The 15966-nt window shown below is 39.9% G+C and overlaps 1 protein-coding gene across 3 annotated transcripts in view; it reads right to left on the bottom strand.

Moving 5' to 3' along the window:
- Positions 1-491: 491 nt before the first annotated feature.
- LOC131246088 (uncharacterized) overlaps positions 492-15966 on the bottom strand; it is a 114599-nt gene continuing 99124 nt past the window's right edge. For 2 of the 3 annotated variants that reach the window (XM_058245955.1, XM_058245954.1), the window contains 3 exons: positions 2132-2207; positions 1892-1982; positions 492-918 (listed from right to left, as the gene is read on the bottom strand). In XM_058245955.1, the coding sequence (XP_058101938.1) occupies positions 796-918; positions 1892-1982; positions 2132-2207 (290 nt within the window). In that variant the 3' untranslated portion in view covers positions 492-795. Of the gene's footprint in view, positions 919-1891; positions 1983-2131; positions 2208-15966 lie in introns of those variants that run through there. The other variant, XM_058245956.1, reaches the window with a different exon arrangement.

Genomic DNA, 15966 nt, shown 5'->3' on the forward strand with positions numbered 1-15966 from the left:
ATAATGTAGCTCCAATTTATTTCCACTATAGTCGAAAATTCGACTCAACGTTCAGCCTTGCAGTACCACAAGTTCTGCCTGTAGGTGATCAGTTCTTGCCTTAAATCCATATAGTTCGAAGAATCCATGTTCAACACCCCATACCATCTTCTTGTGATGACAATGAGCGGAGCCACTCGCATGTGGTGTAAGCAAATGAGGTCAAATAAGCAGGTCAAGTACTGGCAAGAGCAGCCTGCGACCCTATGGCTCAGCGGTAGACTCACAAGAGTTTCAACATGAGGTCATGGGTTCGAGCACCCATTGTGGTGTGAGTGCACTGGCGTGTGTGGGGTGTGAGTGTGTGCAAAATAAAAAGTACTGGCAACAGCACTATGAACTGAACTGATGTCAGGTATTTAAACGCAACCGACACACCCAAAATATGGTCAAGGTATGACCATTGCACCACAATCCAGCAGGAGTATAAATGAGAATAAGAAAGTCAAAAGTTCTCCTTCGAGGTAAAATAGGCATAAGCTTACGCCAATAAGAAGCACACAAGTCAAAAACATTAATGTCCATAACACGAGTCAAAGCAAGTGATGGAGAAAGGAAACAAAAAGAAGAGAAAAACTAATTGCTCCGTTCTCCATGTTGCACAGCAACAAAAACTAAACAAAAAAAGACCAATCCTAGCTCAAAGGGATTGCATAGGATGACTAAGCATGGTACTGCTTGGTCAGGGTTGTAGGTATGGCAGTGATAAGATGCAAGCTCCCAAAGAGATCCCATCCATGTCACATCCCATACTGTTTAGGTTCCTTGTCTTGAGACCTTGCAAAACATGTCTTTGATGCTCAGTGAAGCAGTTTCAGTTTTCATCCTTCTTGGCTGTCTTCGAGTGCTTAACACGTTCTTTTCCTTTTGATTTTTCATCTAAGAATGAGGAACTGAATGTCAAACAAGAAACGGCAAAAGCTAGAAACAAGACTAATATGACCAGTTGAATGCTGTCATTGTTCAGAGTATCTCCGATATTATCGAAATCACCCTGATATTACCTGTATCTCCAGCTCGGCAATACCAATGACACTGGTAGTGATACTGATAACATTAGTAGTATCAGAAATTCTAGGTGTCGGCAATGTATCATTAAGTATCACCAATGAATCGATATCACTAATGTATCACTAATATTTTTTACTGTGTAAATTCCAGATGTCACTTCTATCCCCAATGTATTGATATCGCCAATGTATCGTCAATATTTTTGACTTTGTAAATTTCAAGTATCGGTGATATTTCAATAATATTGTCAATGTATCGATATCACCAAAATTTTGTTCATAAAAACAAAATTCCATTTCAATTTTTTTTATGGGCACATGGTTGTATGCAATGTTCAAATTGTCAACGATAATATTGTGATATTATTGTTATTGCAAAATGGGCAATATTGAGACCACAGTCTTTCATTTCATTTCCAGTTGTCAACAATTTCTCAGCAAAAGATCATGTTGTCGGTATTCTAAAATATCGATGAATGTTTGGATGGAAGGTTGGATGGTTGGACGGATAGATGTGATTGATTGGATGGCTGGATTGATTTCTTACGACAAATGCTTTTAGGTTCCCACTAAATAGAAACTTATTATGTATGCATTCTTTTTGGCAATTTTTTAAATTCCTAAATATGCAAATACGTGTACTTAAGCATCTCTTGAAGTTTCACTGAAAAATTTCACTGTTTTCCCCATGTTTACCCAATGTTTCCCTGCATTTCCGGTTATTGGCGATATTGATATTATTTCCATATTCCTGCCCAGCGAAACTTGTAGCGATACTAATACTTTGAACACTAAATGTTGTATGAGCAACATATGCAAGTGACGAGTTTTCATTTAGATACCTGTAGGGAATGTGTAGGCTCCATCGTATTTTGTAGGCTAATGGGAATATCGCTAGAGGTTGTTTTTCTAGCTACCTTCTGTATATCCAACCTGCAAATTAATGGCAACTAAGAGACTAGAAAACATTTGAAAACATGAATTTGAAGATAATGATTAAGCGTGAACCCATTTCAGAATTCATGAATAAATAAAATCATTTCAAGTTACTCTATTGCAACACTAATAACTTGAGATCTCACCTTAGATGATTGCATAAAAGATGAAACCAAGGATCATCCTTTAAATACTCTCCCAATAGTGCGACTGCGTCAATTACTGTTGCAACAGCATATTACACAATTTTGGAATTGCTGACACCAAAAAGTACAAAGAAAAGCTAAATAATAAAGTGGTAAAGCAAATAGATAGTAAACATGAGGAAAGGCATCTCATTTTTAGTGAGAAATGATTGTAATTTTCTTTTCTTTTCCAGTCATTTACAGACGATTATCTTTGAGAATAATTATCACCCTCCGGCCTCATAAGAAAAGATGATAAAACCATCAACCTACAACTCTAAAATCAACTATCTACAAAGGAAAGTATGCCCCTATAAATGCAAAGAAAAAAAGGAAAAAAATGAGCAAGTTCCACAATTTCTTATATCGAAAGGGGAGACTTTACACTAGGCAAACACGTCCATATTTGGAATCCTGCATCCTGCACCTACTTCGGCAACTACAGAGGAATTAAAGCTAGACCACGACACCTGAGTGAAAGAAGACTCATCTGAGCTGTGACTTTCAGCATGTGCATTGCTTCATCTGTTCTGTTGTTCTCGCACAAATTGGAGCTAATTAAATTGGCCAAACAGTTTGAAAAAATAAAATAAAATGACAACTACATTAGTTATGAGTCCTAGGCCAATTTGGAGGTGTGTCACTATGTTGCTAGGGATCAAGGAATCCTAGGGGGCGTCTAAGACATTTGTAACTGAATGAAATCAGAAGCAGATACAGTAAGAGCTGAAAAGTGCTAGTAGCAAATTTCAACCAAAGAATTTTCTAGATGTCAATATTGATGAGGATACCCGGGCCACTTTAGGATTAGAAATGTTGTTGGGTTCTAGGACAAAGAAACATGGTAACTCTCAAGAAAACATTAAATGATTGTATAACTTTGCAAGCATGGTGGCAAAATCATAAATGGCAACGGACAAGTTCAACATATTCAGGATTGCCAGAGGAAGAACTACAGTAAACTGTGAGGGGGAAATTGTATGATTCCAAAAATGAAAAAGATATGGGACAAGTTCTCTTGAGGTTGAACGATCATCATAGTTAAATTGAAAAGGAAAAGTTTGAAAATGAAAATTAGGTTCATTAAGCTATGCCAGTGACCATAAGAAGTGTGCATCCACTTCACAGAAAAAGTCAAAATGGTCCTAAAAGTGCAGTCATATTAAGCAAACATACCCTTTCTCACCCCACTTGAGAGCAAGTTTGGACAACTCGAAACTGTGATTCGTGTTCCCTGTGCTGAGACTACCCAACTAGTTCCAAATCAAGGCTGATATATAAGCACAGGGCTGTCTATATTAGATATTACTGATCAAATGGTTCACGCATACGCATGCACACACACACAAAATAATATGCATGCATGTATATTACACCCACAATAAGTATGTATACCAAGGTATTCAAAATTGGTTACGTAACGGTAACGGTCATAACCGTTATGCGTTACGGGGTCGAAACGGCCATTACCAAAAAAACGGCCCCGTAATGGTCCAGTAACAGTTTTTTCCAAAAAAATAAAAAAGGGCCATAACGGCCATTACGACCCGTATGATAACAGTAACAGTGGTGGCCGTTACAGCCACCGTTACCGTTTTGGAACACCTTGATGTATACACACACATGCACACAACATGTATGTATGTATACACATGCATAATAAGTAGGTAAAGACACATGCACGCATGCACACAACATGTATGTATGTATGTATACACATGCATAATAAGTAGGTAAAGACACATGCACACATGGACTCATACACGCGCGCACACACGTGCACGCATACGTATGTATGTACGCATGCATGCGATCACATGTGTACATACATACATATGGGAAATGGTTCAATGCAAATGTTTTCACCATAATTATGGTCAAAATGTTTTCTGGGCCCACCATGATTTGTGTATGACATCCACTCTGACCATCAATGGCGTCAGGCCTCCTTTTTCCATGGGCCCAAAAATCAGCCCGATCAAAATTTCAAGTGGGCCACGACATGGGGAACAGTTGAGAGGGGACACTCATCCTTGATGTGGATCAAGTCCCACTGTGTTGTGTAATGATTCATAGATGTGTGCATTAAATTGGTGGTTTTGAGCTTTGATTTATTTATTTTTGGTATTTTTTGGCATTTTTCGGGCTATTATGATGAATCAATGTGTTACGTATCTGTTACGATATGACTATCAAGGTTGATATGTATAGGAAACAGCCATGATTGTTACACGATACGAAGGCGAAACGGGACAGTTGGCTTGTTGGGACTGTATCGGCTGTTACGGTGGCCATAAAGGCTGTTACAAGGCATAACAACCGTTACCCCCGTAACGGCCCCGTAATGGTTGAAAAACAACCACTTTTTTTTAAAAAAAATAAAATAAAAATAAAAATAAAAATAAAAAAATCAATTTCACTTCATTTTTTCACGTTTCTCATTTCAAAAACTTTCTTAGGTCATTTTACAACAGATTTTGACCACTCTTACTACAATTTTTAAAATTAAAACCGTATATTGAAGCGATTTGAGCAAATAGAAGCTCCAAGGGCCGTTTTTTCAAAAGATTGAAAAAGTAGTATTTATGCCTTTTTTTATATATATAATTTGGAGTTCTAATGCTTGATTGTGATGTGTAAACATTAGATACATATAATCATGTTCACAAATTCACTAGATAGCCCAATACAACACTCTCACCAAAGAGTGAACCGTTAACACTACCACAAACATGTTCAAAATAAAAATAAAAATTACCACATTTGGAATATTTACATTATTATGGATTTTCTAAATATTTTTTCAGAAATTTTCAGGCAAAAGAAAATTTTCAACCGTTACGGGGTCGCAATGGTCATTACGCCCCCGTATTAGCCGTTACAGCCGATACCCATATCGGTAATGGTGGTGATCGTTATGGCCACCGTTACCGATACAGAATACCTTGGGATGAATAGTAACCTTAGGAATATACATTGGTGGGATCAATTGCACGGATTGCATAGATTTCAGGCTGTTTATGGCCATTTAAGTGGTTCTCAAAAGGGTCCTTAGTCCTTACTCTTGCTCCGGTGGTAGACTCCTAGGAGTTTCAACACCTGGTTGAGGGTTCGAGTACCCATAGGTGGTGAAATCCCACCATGGCATGAGTGTGTGGTGGTGGTGTGTGTGTGTGTGTAATAATAATAATAATAATAATAATAAGTGGTTCTCAAAATAGGCTGACACTGGTCATCTGAATATTTTTTTCCTCAAATTTCTCGAGTGAAATAGTGTTTAATTATTAGGGATATGCATTAGTGGGATGAGTCCCATTGATTGCATTAATTTTGGGCCATTCTCGGGCCATTTAAGTGTACCCAAATTGGGCCAACACTTATTCATCCGATTTATTTTTTATTATTTATTTTTTTTTTTTTTTGCTTTATTTACTCATTTATTTTGAAAGGTAAGCAAGCTTTATTACCAACCAAGAGGGCCAAAGCCCAAATACAATCACCAAAGAATGGCCAAGCGGTGAAGCAAAGACACAAATACAAAGATGCCACATCCCGACAAAAGCAAGAGAAAGGAAAATTCTGAAAAGTAATAGAAGAAAACCTGCACTGACCAAGAAACAAGTTGATGTTGCAGATTATGAGGGCCGAAATAAATATAAAAAAATGCAATAGACAATTGTTGAGCAGATGGCGCTCTACACTTGCGGTTCATAAAATCAGTAGATAGGTTGAGGCAACATCCTTACCAAAAGAGCGGATGCCATCATAAACATGTTCAAAACTAGAAAAGAATGCATATTTGGATTTCTCTAAATTTATGGGATTCTCCCCATATTTTTTGGGTAAAAAAAATAATAATAATAAATAAATAACATTACGGTCGTAACCGTAATGGTGGGGACTATTATGCCTACCATTATCGTTACGAAATACCTTAGTCCATGATGCTCCCCAATGCTTGTGTGATGTGCATGGAAGATGCAAAGATGATTAATCACCTCTTCATTCATTGTGATTTGCTTGCAAGGTGTTGGTCACTTTCCTTGGCCTCCTCAACATTGCTTAGATGATGTTAGAGTCTATAGAAAGCCTCCTTTTGGCTTGGTACATCAGATGAGTCGAGAAGGAAGGAAAGGCGGTTTGGTAGTCAGTCCTAATAGTTGTGCATTGGGCTTTTGGAGGAAAGGAACAACCATTGTTTCCAAAATAGGTGTGGCTAGGTGGAAGAGGTTATTAGGAGGGTCAAGATAGATGTGGTGGCTTGGACGCTTAGCTTAAAAGTCATGAATGATTATAATCTTCTTTCTTCAATTTGGTTGTATTCTTCCCACCTAGTTTTTGCTTTAGGGGGCTCTTTTAATAAATTGATGTTACCTTACAAAAATAAAAATAAAAATCACAAAAATTGATTATAATCCATTCTTTATCGTGATTTTTCCACTCAAACTTTGATTTCTCTCCAAACAACTTAAAATAAGTCTAAATCCTACCACAAAAGGATTCCACAAAGAAAATTGGTAGAAAATGGAGTTTTGATGGGCTTTTTATCATATTTTTTTTCAGTTTCTTGGAAAAAGGGTGCACTACCTCAATATCATCAATATGTAACACATCTATTAAGGATGTTGGAGAACATTTAGGAGTTAGAATCAAGAGACAATTCTAGGAGGATATGGATGGACTAATGCAAGATAGTCCGAACAAAGAAAGGATATCGATAGAATGTCATGTGAAAAAAAAAAAAAAAAACAAGAAGAAGAAGAGAGGATATGAGGAGGTACATGGAGTAAATGGATTTGGGAGAAGAAATGAGATGGGGAAAGCTATCCTTGATTTCACTATGGCATACAATCTACCTCTAGCAAACACATACTTTAAAACAAGAGGTTAACATTATTAACTTTTAAAAGTGGATCACATACAAGCCAAATATATTTCTTCCTACTTAGGAAGACAAAAAGATCAATATTAAGGGTTGCAAGGTTATACCAGGAGAGTTTGACTGCACAACATAAGTTACTGGTTGCGGATGTTTACATTAAGATAATGAAATTAATAGGCGTCCAAAAACTAGGTGGATGAATATAAAAGGGGTATTCATAAATAAATTGATCGTGGAAGGAAAGTGAAATGTTGAAGAAGTAAATGTCATGCGGAATGAGATGGCTGAGTGATGCAGGACAATTAACCACTTGCTTTAAAAGCTCGAACTGTTAGAGTATGGCGAATTAATCCCTTTATCTCATAGCCCAGGCCCCACATCGCATGGGTTAGGACCTCAGCCGAACCCCCTTCGTGGGCCCCAAATCACATGGGCCACCCACCCCGAGTGTGTCCCCGCATCCCACGGGCTACCCCACTCGAGCCTGGTGTGAAATGCGCATTAATCACCCCCGATGAGAAGTCTCGAACACGAGACCTCCTCCGTGGGCCGCACCCACCCCGAGTGTGCCCCTGCATCTCACAAGCGACCCCACTCAAGCCCGGTGTGAAAATGCCCCTGCATTAATCACCCCCAGTGAGGAGTCTCGAACACGAGACCTCCTGCTCTGATACCAATTTGATGCAGGACAATTAACCACTTGCTCTAAAAGCTGGAACTGTTAGAGTATGGCGAATTAATCCCTTTATCTCATAGCCCAGGCCCCACATCGCATGGGTTAGGACCTCAGCCGAACCCCCTTCGTGGGCCCCAAATCACATGGGCCACCCACCCCGAGTGTGTCCCCTTATCCCACAGGCTACCCCACTCGAGCCTGGTGTGAAATGCGCATTAATCACCCCCGATGAGAAGTCTCGAACACGAGACCTCCTCCGTGGGTCACACCCACCCCGAGTGTGCCCCTGCATCTCACAAGCGACCCCACTCAAGCCCGGTGTGAAAATGCCCCTGCATTACTGAGTGCAATAGGAAAGTGGCAAAAGATGCTTTAGGAATATAGAGGGAAAAGCCAATCACATAAGAAAACTTAGAGGTAGGTTAACGATGTACAAAAAGCCAATAATGAGAAAGATTAATGTTTTAAAGTCTGGTAAGGGACTAGAAGCAATGAAAATCTTGAATAATACAAAAATGGCAAAAGAGAAATGGTAAAACGATTTCGGAGTTTATGGGAGATACTAGGTTACTTTAATTGACAAAGTTGTTCACAAGATTATAAGATCGAAGAAGATGCCAAATGAATGGAGGAAAATTACCGTGGTACCTACTTATGATAATAAATGAGACATACAACACTGCATTAATTATTGTGGATTAAACTTATGAGCTATACTATAAAACTTTAGGCGAGATATATTGAGGAAAAACTAAGGCATGATACGAATGTATCAGAAAATTAGCTTGGTTTCATACTTGAGAGATCTACTAAAGCTATTTTCCTACTCAGACAATTGATGGAGAAATATAGGAAGAGGAGGAAGTATCTCCACCTGGTCTTTATTGACTTGGAGAAAGCATATGATAGTCCCTAGAGAGTTAATCTGGTGGGTGTTGGGAAAGAAAGGAGTTTCAAGAGGATATATTGATATAATTAAGGATATATAAAGGGGAGTGGTAACAAATGTGAGGACCACTAGTGACGAGACAAGTGAGTTCCTAGTTACTGTAGGCTTGCACCAAGGGTCGGCACGAAACTTGTACCTTTTCGCATCGGTTATCGATGAGTTAATGAGGCATTCGCAAGAAGAGAACTCATGTGTATGTTGTTTGTAGATGACATAGTTTTGATTAACAAGGCGAGGAAGGGTTTAAACACAAAACTAGATTTATGGGGAGTTTCTTTAGAATCTAAAGGATTTACAATTAGTCATACTAAAATAGAGTATATGGAGTGCAATTTTAGTAACAATGAGAGTAGGAATGAGGAATTAATTTATTCATTAACTAAGAAATTTTCCAAAATAACCACTTTCGATATCTTAAGTTGATAATTCTTAAGTAGAGTGTAAGACCCGTAACCTCGTGAGACCTTCCGTATGCTTCTACTTCGGCACTGACATGTTCCTAGCGGACCAGATCGACGAGTTTTGATCGCGACCCTATTTTTTGTACCGCAACACTCCGAGACTTGTACCCTGGCAACCTTGTGGGCGCTACGATTCCAATACCATGAGACATGCCCCATTGCGACCCCTATATATTAGAAGTTGCAGTTTTAACATAATCTTAGGTGGACCACGCAATGCACGTGGTCCCCACTTGCACAAATCTCAAATTAGTCCAATCTATCAATCAACCCATCAATCACTCATATCTCTCTCTCCTCATTAGTCAAATAAGCTTATGCCTCCCATCACTCACCCATACCCTTGCCCATGCTAAGCCACCCCCCTCTTTTTTCCCTCTCCACATTTTACCCCTCTTTTCATAATTCCCTCTATACCCAAAAAGTTCTACCACAAAAGCTCCCAAACCCCTTTCATATCTCCAAATTTTCCTAGCAAATGAGAGTGAGAAGAAAAGAGAAAAAATAGATTAGAGAGAGAGAGAGAGAGAGAAAGAAGAGATTAGAGAGTGAAAATATTAGAGAAAATTAGAGAGAGATTAGAGAGAGGAGAGAGTGCTTGAGAGAAAGAAGTGTTTTAAGAGAGGGATTAAGTGAGATTAGAGCTTAAAGGAAGGTTAGAGGAGTTTAGCGGAGGAGCTTCACCATCTGAGCCGTCCGATCGACAATCCAGCCCAATCCAACCCATCATTGTGAGTGTAGGGGGGGGGGGGTGCAAACTCTCCCTTTTTCCTTTCTTTCATTTGCATGGGCCCACAAGGGGTGAGACCCACCTTGTTTATGTGCTAGATGTGTATGGAAGGCCTCATGTGACAGGAGCCCATCCAATGGCCCGATCTCCCCCGTTCCTTCTTCCCTTCTCTTCTTTATTTAATGAATGTGGACCATTGTGGGGCCCGCTATGATATTTATTTGCCATTCAACATGTTGATTAGATCACTTAGATCTGGATGAAGAAAGTGCAAAGATCATCTTGATCCAAAGCTCTCCAGGCCCACCATATGATGGCCAAATAGATGGGTGGAGTGGATTGTCTATACGTGGGCCCACTTGTAAAAACACACAAAAAAAAAAAAAACACGGAGAAAGAAGGCTTGCTGGAGAGCAGCAGATACAACGCCCGCACGTTGTCCAACACTAGAAAGGGGAAAGCCACTTTTGGGCGTCACAGAGGTGCCCCACTCGTGGGCCCCACTATAGGGTATATGTTTTATCCACAACGTCCATCCGTTATGACCGATCATTTTAGGGCTAGGGTCCAAATCTGAGCCAGATCCAGATCTCGGGTGGGCCACACCATAGAAAACAATGGTGACAGTGGCACCCATTGTTGAGACTTTCTAAGGCCACAGTGATGTTTGTGGGAAGTGGAACCTGCCCAAGTCAGGGCTTCTTGGGTCCAAGGCAAGCTGGCCGACAAGGTGGATGGAGTAGATCACCCCAGTATGGGCCCCATTCAAAAAAAATAAAAATAAAAAACTAAAAAACTAAAAAAAAACTAAAAAAAAAAAACAAAACAAAACAAAACAAAAAACAAAAACAAAAAAAAAAAAACAAAAACAAAAACAAAAAACAAAACAAAGCAAAAAGGGAAGAAAAAGAAACAAAAAAGGGTTTATGTGCTGGTCATTACTGCCCAGCAACGCGAGTGGTGGGAGCCCCACTTGGGCATGAACTAGGGTCCCACTCATGGGACCCACCATGATGTTTGTGTAGAATCCACACCGTCCATCTTTTTTTCCAGATCATTTGACCCATATCCAGATCCCAAGTAGGCCACGCCAAAGTAAACAGTGGGGATAGTGATGCCCACCATTGCAAGGTATCCCATATCGGTATCTGTTGATGTAACGGTGCCCTCCGAAACCGATACGGATACGGGGGTGTAACGGCGATACGGGGGCATAACGGCCCGTAACGGCGCAAATTTTTTTTCCAAAAAAATATGAAAAAATTTGGATTAAATCCGGAATATTCTAAGCATTCCAAATATGCATTCATTTATAAATTGGAACATGTTTATGGTGGTGTAACGGTCCACTCTTTGGTGAGAAGTTGTATCGGACTGTCTGATGAATTTATGAACCAGATAACCTAAATTTGACTACAAAATTCATATATCTAATTTTCTAACTATCTACTATCAATGATAGATATATTAGAATGAATGTAATATGAAAGTATCTTACATTTAGGTGTTTGCAATTATTTTTGAGGGCCAAAATTCATGCGTAAATAGAAAAAAAATATTAAAAAATATATATAAAATGGCACCCCAAATATGTAAAATGCACATTAACATGTTCTACTATGATTAACACATCATATGGCATCATTAAAACAGCAAAAGAATCATTAAAAAATGTTTTTTCAAATTTTCAAAAAAAGGGCCGAAATAAATGCGTAAATAGAAAAAAATATATAAAATATATAAAATGGCAACCCAAATATGTAAAATGCACATTAACATGTTCTAATATGATTAACACATCATATGGCATCATTAAAACAACAAAAGAATCATTAAAAAATGATTTTTCGAATTTTCAAAGTAAGGGCCGAAATAAATGCGTAAATAGAAAAAAATATAAAAATATATATAAATGGCACCCCAAATTTGTAAAATGCACATTGACATGTTCTACTATGATTAACACATCATATGGCATAATTAAAACAACAAAAGAATCATTAAAAAATGATTTTTCGAATTTTCAAAAAATTGGCTAAAATAAATGCGTAAATATAAAAAAATATAAAATGGCACCCCAAATCTGTAAAATGCACATTAACATGTTCCACTATGATTAACACATCAAATGGCATGATTAAAACAGAAAAACAATCATTAAAAATTGATTTTTCGAATTTTAAAAAAAGGGGCCAAAATTCATGCGTAAATAGAAAAAATATAAAAAAATTATTTAATGGCACCCCAAATCTGTAAAATGCACATTAACATGTTCTATTATGATTAACACATCATATGGCATAATTAAAACAGCAAAACATATTAAAAAAGTATAAATACCTATTTTTGACGAATTTCTGAAAAATGGCCCACTGAGCTTTGATTCAAGAAAATCCGTAATATAATGTGTTTTTATCTCAAATACCTAGCCAAGGTTGGTCGAAATTAGTAGTAGAAGGAGTGAGAAACAGTTTGAAAGCAAGAAGTTTCAAAAAAATAGCAAAAACAGAGCTTAAAATAAAAAAATAAAAAAAATTACCGTTATTCGGTCGATACGGGCCCGTAACGGCCGTTATGCCCTGTAACGGGCCCGTATCCGCCGATACGGGTACAAAATCGGGTAACGGCCGATACGACCCCGAAACGCATAACGGTTCCCACCGTTACCGTTACGTATCGGCCGCTAAGGCGGATACGTAACCGTTTTGGCACACCATGCACCATTGAAACTTTCTTGTGGCCCACCATGATGTTTATTTATCATCCAACCATGTTCCTAAGGTCATGTGACTTAGAGGCAAGGGAAAAACACAAACATCACTATGACCCAAAGCTTTTGTGTACCCCACCATTGTTAGAGACAGTGGGAACGACCTACTGTTAAAACCTCCCTAGAACCTGCCACTATGTCCGTGCCAAATCCACTTAGTCCATCCATTTTTTTTTCCAGCCCTTTCGGGTGGACCCACTTTGGCATGTCCCATGGGTCCATCACCGTCCATCTATTTTCCTAGCCCATACAAAATGTGACAGATCCAAATCTTAGTTGGACCACACCGTCGGAAACAACGTGATTGAATGTCCACCATTGAAACCTCTGATGGGTTCATCGTGAGTTTATTTGCCATCTTACCTGCTGATCAAGTCATGCAGTCCCAGATGAAGGCAAAATCACAAATATCGTCTTGGTCCAAGTAGTGGAACCCACTTTAAACAATGGTGAATGAGTACTATCACCATGGAAACCCCTATGAGGATCAACAGTGATGCATCTTTCTTACATCCATGTAGTGCATCTGTTTTCCATCCCAATTTGGGAGTGGGCCTACCATACCGTGGGGCCCATGTGAGGCATGTGAAATCCACACCATCCATTCATTCCTCCCAGCCCATTCCAACGAGTAGATCCAAAGCTCATCTAGGATCGCATCGCAGCTAACAGTCTGATTCAATGTCTACCATGGAAATCTTCCTTAGGTCCACTAACTGTTAGGTCATGTTGGCCAACATGCGGGGCCCGCAATGGACCCTTCCATGGTGTATACATTTTATCTAGGTCGTCGGTCCATGGCCCACTGTGATGTGAGGTGCCCACCTTGTGTGTGTTCCATCCGCACTGGCTAGGGAGCCAAACCCGATGGATACTATCCAACAGGTGGAGCACCCTGCTAGCCAGTGGGCATGTTCCGCTGTGACGACCCACCTTGCTGATGTGTTGTATATCTTGGCCGTATTGTCAACCTATGTAAGAGCTTGAGCCTGATAATGGGCAGATTTATGTCCCAAATGGACCACCCTTCATGGGTCGATGGAGTTGATGATGCCCGCCATTAACCTTTTTAAGGGCCTACCACGATGACACCATAGGCCCTACCTTAGTGCGTGTATGGCGTTCACACCATGGGGTCATCTTGTTATACGAGTTGTACGTGGACCATGGGTCCAACCTTATTGTATGTATGGTATTGGCACCGTAGGCCCATTTTTTTGTATGGGATATGTCGTGTCATCCCACCTTGGGACCCATCCTTATTTTGGGTCCTACACATTGCTTATGATTTGGCCCATGTAGACCCATTATTGTAGATGATGGGCTACTCTCTTAGGCCTTTTTTGGGGATAGTTGTAAGGCTCGCTTTGATGTCCGTTCTAGGCCTACCATGATCATTCGTGGATCCTACAATTTGTCGCCTCGTTTGGATGACAATAGTTGTGTATTTTGGCTGCTTATGTGCGGGCCTGTGGGCTTATTGAGTGGGCCCATTAACTTGAAAGCCCACTCAGGTGTAGCTCTCTGGGGCCCGTTAAACTTGGTTTCGCAGTAGGTTCCACCTATTGTGATTGATGCATTTTCCTTATCATGTGGTGCGATGTGTTACATTTGTGTTGGTACGACACTTCTTTGATTATTTATGTAGCATTACATTAGTGATTGACACAAAGTTTACGCTTATATTTGCTATAGCACTTTCTTTACATTGATGTGATGCTTTCTTTATATTGAGGATGCACTTTTTCCATGATAAATGTAGTATTTATCTTACTCTTGATTTAGCATTGCTCTTATGTTTGATATAGTACTTCTCTTATTCTTGATGCGGTATTACGTCATCATATATCATCTGCATCATGTTTGCGTGACTTGGATGATGACTAATTCGTGATTTTTGGCTTGCCTATGCGTGGCAAGGCCACATTGACGACCTTACAATGTGGGGCATTTTCAAGGGACCCATATGAGATAGGGGCCACCCTGCATGTATGGATTGCATGGCATTGTTACATGACTCGGATGACGGACTCATGCATTCACACATTGCATGATGCATTTGCATCCACACCCTAGCGACATTAGGGTTGTGGCCACCATAGGATAATCGTGGTTGGTAGCCTAAGTATGGACATTGGAAATTTGGTTACATCTACTAGGCATGTAGGACGTCCCTGGGTGAAAGTCCCCAAACCCTGTGGGCTAACAGGATACTTCAACGTCGAGACCAAGTGGATAACATATGCGCCCGAGTGCCAAATACCAGTAGGCAGCGTCTCCCACTGTGCTGGGGTCAATTGGAAGGGAGTGTGACCTTATCCGCCCGAGTGAAGAGGGCTATAAGCTAGGTTGAGTCTGACTAGCTCATGAAATGGGTCCCCTATCAACGAGCCGGGTGGGGGATTAGCATACCACTGACAAGGCGGATAGTGAGGTCTCTTCCACTCGCTGGGTCATACGCACGAGACGCACGATTGGGCAGCAGGCCAGTGTTAGAGTGTACCAGACCCTGATGATTCCAGATGGAAACCGTACTGACATGTGGATTAGACATCAGGATTGGCATGTTGCATTGCATCCTTAGCATATGATATTTGGCTTTATAGGCCTCTGCATCGCATAGCCTAGGTATGATTGATAGTATTTATAGACTCGCCAGTCTGTCCCTCCATTATTATGCTTGTTTTGATATTCCTATGCTTGGTACATGCATTGCGCACACTTGCACGCACTCTTTAAGCTTCGTACTAAGCTTACGCACGTTGTTTACGTACAGGTTATGCTAGGCCACAACAACATTGAGGCAGGAGCATGTGCCTGATCTTTTGGACTTTTGTTATATTATGTATTTCCCTTTAAGCACTGTACTCGAATTGATATTATAGTCGAAATGTGATAATGTCTTTAGTTTTGGTACACTTGTGGTTATGCTCCTTTACAAAAAAAAGAAAAATCCCTTGAAAATCCTCCTTGTGGAATCCCGAGATCGGAACCTGGTATATGCGAGCTGGGAGCCGAGAATGGGGTACTACGGAGGTTGTCACCATCGAATTCGGAGCTCGGGAATTCTGTAAGCCCGTTCACCGAGTTTAGGGCGTGAAATAGAGAAATTGAGAAGGATGTTTCCCAAAGAATTCATGCAGAGATTGAAGAAATGAAGATGTCTCTGGAGTTCTATCATCTATGTGACTGTTGTGTACCACTCAAACTTAAAGGGAAATTTTATAGGATAGCAATAATATCAGCCATGCTTCATGAGATACAATGACAAGAGGATGTTGAGATGGATGAGTGGCAAGACAAGGATGGATAGTACTAGATATGAGTG

This window comes from Magnolia sinica, chromosome 5 (assembly GCF_029962835.1).
Source record: "Magnolia sinica isolate HGM2019 chromosome 5, MsV1, whole genome shotgun sequence".
Classification (NCBI taxonomy): domain Eukaryota; kingdom Viridiplantae; phylum Streptophyta; class Magnoliopsida; order Magnoliales; family Magnoliaceae; genus Magnolia; species Magnolia sinica.